The sequence below is a fragment of the Semicossyphus pulcher genome, unplaced genomic scaffold (assembly GCF_022749685.1).
Source record: "Semicossyphus pulcher isolate SPU_LCO1_2020_fin unplaced genomic scaffold, fSemPul1.0.p SCAF_13, whole genome shotgun sequence".
Lineage (NCBI taxonomy): Eukaryota > Metazoa > Chordata > Actinopteri > Labriformes > Labridae > Semicossyphus > Semicossyphus pulcher.
In genome coordinates, this window is record NW_027211637.1 from 15044912 (window position 1) to 15050000 (window position 5089).

The 5089-nt window shown below is 45.2% G+C and overlaps 1 protein-coding gene across 1 annotated transcript; it reads left to right on the forward strand.

Annotated features, from left to right (window-relative positions):
• Positions 1-2768: 2768 nt before the first annotated feature.
• Positions 2769-5046, forward strand: amigo1 (adhesion molecule with Ig-like domain 1). Its single transcript, XM_069659389.1, has one exon. The coding sequence runs from the start codon at positions 2769-2771 to the stop codon at positions 4311-4313; it is 1545 nt and encodes a 514-aa protein (XP_069515490.1). The 3' UTR covers positions 4314-5046.
• The last annotated feature ends 43 nt before the right edge of the window (positions 5047-5089 follow it).

The following is a 5089-nucleotide window of genomic DNA, read 5'->3' on the forward strand; positions in this document are numbered from 1 at the left end:
CAGCTTATTGGCAATGCACGGCCTCTCACTGCAGCACTGCCAAAGCCAGGCTCGCTGCTGCTGATCTGTGAATAGAGGAAAACCCGAAAAAATCTCTTAAAGCAGCATGTGGGAGGATTCACTTGAGTAAAAAATGACAAGGTTTTCCCCGCTCAGTCGGTACACATAAACAGACCTAATCAAATACTCAAATAGGGTCTGCTGAGTGAGGAAGAACGGCAGCAGGTCAGTGTGGGGAAGTTGGACAGGCTGGTGGCCACCTGTATGATGGAGAAATAAAGTGTAGTATATGTTAACTATGCTAAATAAGAAGTTTAAGTTCTTCAACACATCACTGCAGTAATGAGGCATGTTACCTTGATAACATGCAATTTTCTGCCATAAAATTCAAGATTTTTTCAAGTGGTGTCCGCCTTTGTCCATGTTTCTGTTACAACTCCCGAATACAGAGAGGCTTAAAAGCAGCGGAATCGCCAATCTATCAATCACAGTGACAACAATAGCCAAATGTTTTACTCATTCAAGGCACAGGGATAATAAATCAGCCAAAAAAAGTCCATTCAGGTTCTTTAACAATTAAAATGTAGTGCCTTATTTTACCGGGCAAGCATACAAGGATATCCAGCCACTTCATCTTTTTCTCAGTCAGGGAAAATAGTTTTAGCTGTGTGTTTACACATTATATATGGCACACATAGTAATGATGTTGATAGGGGAAAGGTCAAGAGGTCACCAAGATGAATATACGTCTACCTAGAGCATATAGTTGCCAATGTAACCATTCCGGTTGTTGTATTAAATCAATGACATCATAAATGCTTCTTTGTAGAGTTGATAATAATTGCAGATGTAAAAACAACTACATAAGCTACCTGTTATCCCACAGGCATAAAATATAAACCTTGAATAAACTTGGATTTGTATTTTCTTTTTTCTTGTTTTTTGCGTAGTGCGTTTACGCAGCGCAACTTTTGGTACGCCCACTTCGGCCAAACAGCGCCTTCTGGCTTTGAGCGCACTGACTCGCCGAAAACACGCCATCCACTGCAGCAGCTTCAGTACAGCACATAGACATCAGGAGGCCAAGAGGAACCACAGGGAAGCTTGTCAGCCACAGACTGCTCATTCCTTATTTTCTCCACGGCTGCTGATGAGAGCCGACAGGACCCGGACCTGCTCAAACTGCGCCAATTTTCTGTGAAGGACGGACGCGCTGCTTCATGGCAGTGTGTGTACAGAGCAATATGTTTCATTAAAGGCAAAGGGGCTGATTAATAGAGTCGCTCCTCGGTTGTGGTCAGCGGTTAAAGGGACGCGCTGTCTGCTCTTTACGTAACCCTTTTTGCGTAATTTTGCACTGGATGCCGCGTGGAGCTGGATTATTTTGGCGAGGATAGCTCGAGTGCTCTCTCTCCTCCCTGCTTCCGTTGTTGTCCTCATCAGCAGCGCCTCAGACTCTGATTCAGACGGAGACTATCTGAATGCAGCAGCGTTGTAAACAGACGAGGAGCTGTCTTAATGAAAACCAGCATCACCGCATCCCGCTCGAAGGTAGGAGTATCCCTCCATTCCTCTCTCCATCTCACCGCTCACGTTTCCATGATGTGCTCGTTTGTTTTCCAGCAGAATGGTGCAGTGCAACGCCAGCTCAGCTCGTCCACGTATTGGCAATGACATTTCACATGATGACACAATCAAATATTTGCACGATTTCACATCGTGATGCCTCATGTATTTGTTATTCTTTTAGTTATTGTGTATAACAATATATTTGTGTATGTCAGTGGAGAAGAGGGAGGGAGAGAGAGAGGGAGATGGAGAGAGGAAGAAAATCAATGCATGTCTTCCAGGAGTGTGAATGCACATGGGTTAGCGTGTGTACAGAGAGTGAGTATGTGTGTTTGCATTAAAGAAAGAGGCGCATTGTGCAAAGCAGCAAGAGAGTTTCTACTGTTTACACTGTAGCACAGAGAGACAGAGCGTACTGTACATGTAATGCTGTTTGTTTACATGGGTGTAGAGGTGGGACTTATCTGAGGACAGGAAATACTGTGCACTTTGCACAATACAGATACTTAACCTTAATTCTGTATGACTTGGCATGTGAAGGGACTGGAGGTACTGGGGACAGTCCATGCTGTGACTTCATGTGATGCTGAGGCTGCATCCTTCTTTATTTGCATATAAGCTTTTACTTGCAAAAGCTCATGAAATATGATGCACTACCCTACACCTTTATGTAGCAGTTACACAGAGATACGATAAGATTCAAAGGGACTTTTTTTTAATGTATTAATAATAATATTTGTTCATTTTTGTTCATTCATGACCGTGCAAGTTTTGTTAGAAGAATGATATCTATGAATGAAAGATAATAAATCCTGTTTGTCTAATAATTTAACATAACGGCATGTTTAAATTTAATAGCTCTTGAAACTGCAGCATCAGAGATCTAGTGGTCGTCTCTCTAGAAACACTGAGCAATGTGGGAGAGGCAGAACGTTCACGTGTCTTGACATGTGGTGGTAGTAGGCTGGCACTTTAATTCATGTTTTTGTGGTATTGTTGGGATTTGAATACTTTGTGTGCCACGTGTTTGTTTTTATCTATTGATTTATCTACCTATAACATCTACATAATAATGTCTTTTTATTGCTTTTTTCAGCCATTAATCAGCGATGCCTGGGAATCCTCCAGCTGCTCTCCCATGCTGCTCTCTGAGGACAGGATCGTAGTAAACCTCTCTGGGATTTAGATAAGCTACGAGCATGGTGCAGCCTTCCTCCAGAACAGGTGACAGCCTGTCGGAAACATTACCTCACTGGAGTAAGTGTTCAGGATGGGCCATTTCTCTTGCCGTCTGCCTGGCTCTCCTCTGGCTTCCAGGGGCGGCAGGATCCACCCTGAACTGCCACAAGACATGCATCTGCGCCTCCAACATAGTGAGCTGCTCCAAGATGAATCTGAGCGTTGTCCCGACAGGTCTGCCGCTCTACACGGCTGTGCTTGATCTCAGCTACAATGACATACAGCGGCTGAAAGCTGAGTGGACGCCGATGAAGCTACCGAATCTCCATAACCTCCTGCTCAGCCATAACGGTCTCATCTTCCTGTCGTCAGAGGCGTTCATATACGTGAAACAGCTGCGCTACCTGGACCTGTCCTCCAACAACCTGCGGCAGCTCGATGAGGTAATCTTCGAGCCTTTGGTCAACCTGGAGGTCCTCTTGCTCTATAATAACCAAATTTCTCAGATTGACCGCTCAGCTTTTGTAACCATGATCAACCTTCAGAAGCTCTACCTTAGTCAGAACCAAATCTCCCGTTTCCCCCTGGAGCTGGTCAAGGAAAGGTCGCGCCTGGAGAAACTCAGCCTCCTGGATGTGTCCTCCAACAAGATCAAGATTTTACCCATCGATGAGCTCCAAGTGCTGCCTGCCTGGTTTAAAAACGGCCTCTACTTCCACAATAACCCGCTGCTGTGTCACTGTGATCTCTACACGCTCCTAGCCCACTGGTACATTCGAAAGCTCAACTCAGCTATGGACTTCAAAGACGAATACACATGCATTCTGCCCGGCCCGCTGAAAACCCAAGAGCGAGTTTTTGATCTCAGCGGCAACAGCATGAACTGCAGCACATTCGAAGAGAAAGATGAAGAGGCTTTTCTGGAGCAAACGCTGACTCTCGCCTGTGACACCAAACACAGGAACATGTCAAAGACCTGGATGATGCCTGGAAATGTGATGGTGACGCACGGGAGGAACAGCAACCTGACAGCCAAAATGCTTGATGATGGGAGTCTGAGGATCAGTCCAGTGAAGCAGGAGGACTCTGGGACTTACACATGCCTCGCGATGAGCAAGGCCTTTAACGAGACCATCTATGTGGTGCTGAAGGTTCACAATTTCACCATGCATGGGAACGGGGAGACCCTGAACACAGCGTATACCACCTTGGTGGGCTGCCTGGCCAGTGTGGTGCTGGTGCTCGTGTACCTTTACATGACGCCGTGTCGCTGCTTCTGCTGCCCCAATAAGGGTAAAGGTCGGGGTGAGGACAGCATCCACTCGTCCATGCTCAGCGTGACACCAACCCACGAGGACCCGGAGCTCAAGGCGGAGCTGAACCGACACGTGGCGTTCATAGACTCCAAGGACCTACAGGGCCAGAACGGCAAGCTGAACCCCAACGGGGAAGAGGACGATGATGATCTGGATGCAGAGGCTGGTTCTCTCATGAAGGGGAAGAGGAAGAAGTCCGTAGCAGAGTCCATCAGCTCCGTCTTCTCAGACACTCCCATGGTGGTCTGAGATGATGTTGGTGAAGGTGACGGAGGTGACTGGACATCTACAGTATAATGAAAGCCATGTTTAGTTCATCTAATCTGTGACAGTGAACTTGTTGACTGAAAGGACGAAGGATGGGACTAAGGATCTAAAAGGGAGTAAAAACACTGTCTTGTTGTCTGCAATGACAATGAGCAAGACTCTTTCCAGCATTTTAATGTGTAGCACTTGTTATTCATACTGTGAAGGAATGGCAGCGGACATGAAAACTACTGAAGTCTTAAGAGAGTAAAGAGTAGATTATATGTTAATATCAGCGCTCAGGAAGTGATAAAATAAACTGTTTCAGTGTGGGGAAATACATAAGACACACATAATGCACGGGTTTAAATTAGATTCACTTTATTGAAACCATGGCTGGCTCATAATTATGCTTATTACAACAACAAGCTAGATCACATCTTACCAACATTAGAGCAAAGATACTGAACCCCTCCTCAATCTGGACAGACACTTAGACAGACAAACCGCCATCAACAGACTGTGAATCTTTACGTTAGGCTTGAGTCATCTGTAGAGAGACAGCATGTCATAAGCAGACATTATATGAGGTCCCAGACTGATCTGCGCAGGTCAGCTCCATCCTACGTCAGATATAAGTCATCAGCCTGTTTGTTATTTATAGTTATAATGATATGTGTAGCCATATAGGAGAGAGGTATGTTTTCCTATCCTCAATTTAAATATAGGTCTGAGGTTTAATAGTTGAGCAGTTGCTTCTTAAATAATTCATATCTACA

Excerpts from the sequence above, each read along its gene's own strand:
- amigo1 (XM_069659389.1), top strand. The coding sequence starts at position 2,769 with ATGGTGCAGCCTTCCTCCAGAACAGGTGACAGCCTGTCGGAAACATTA.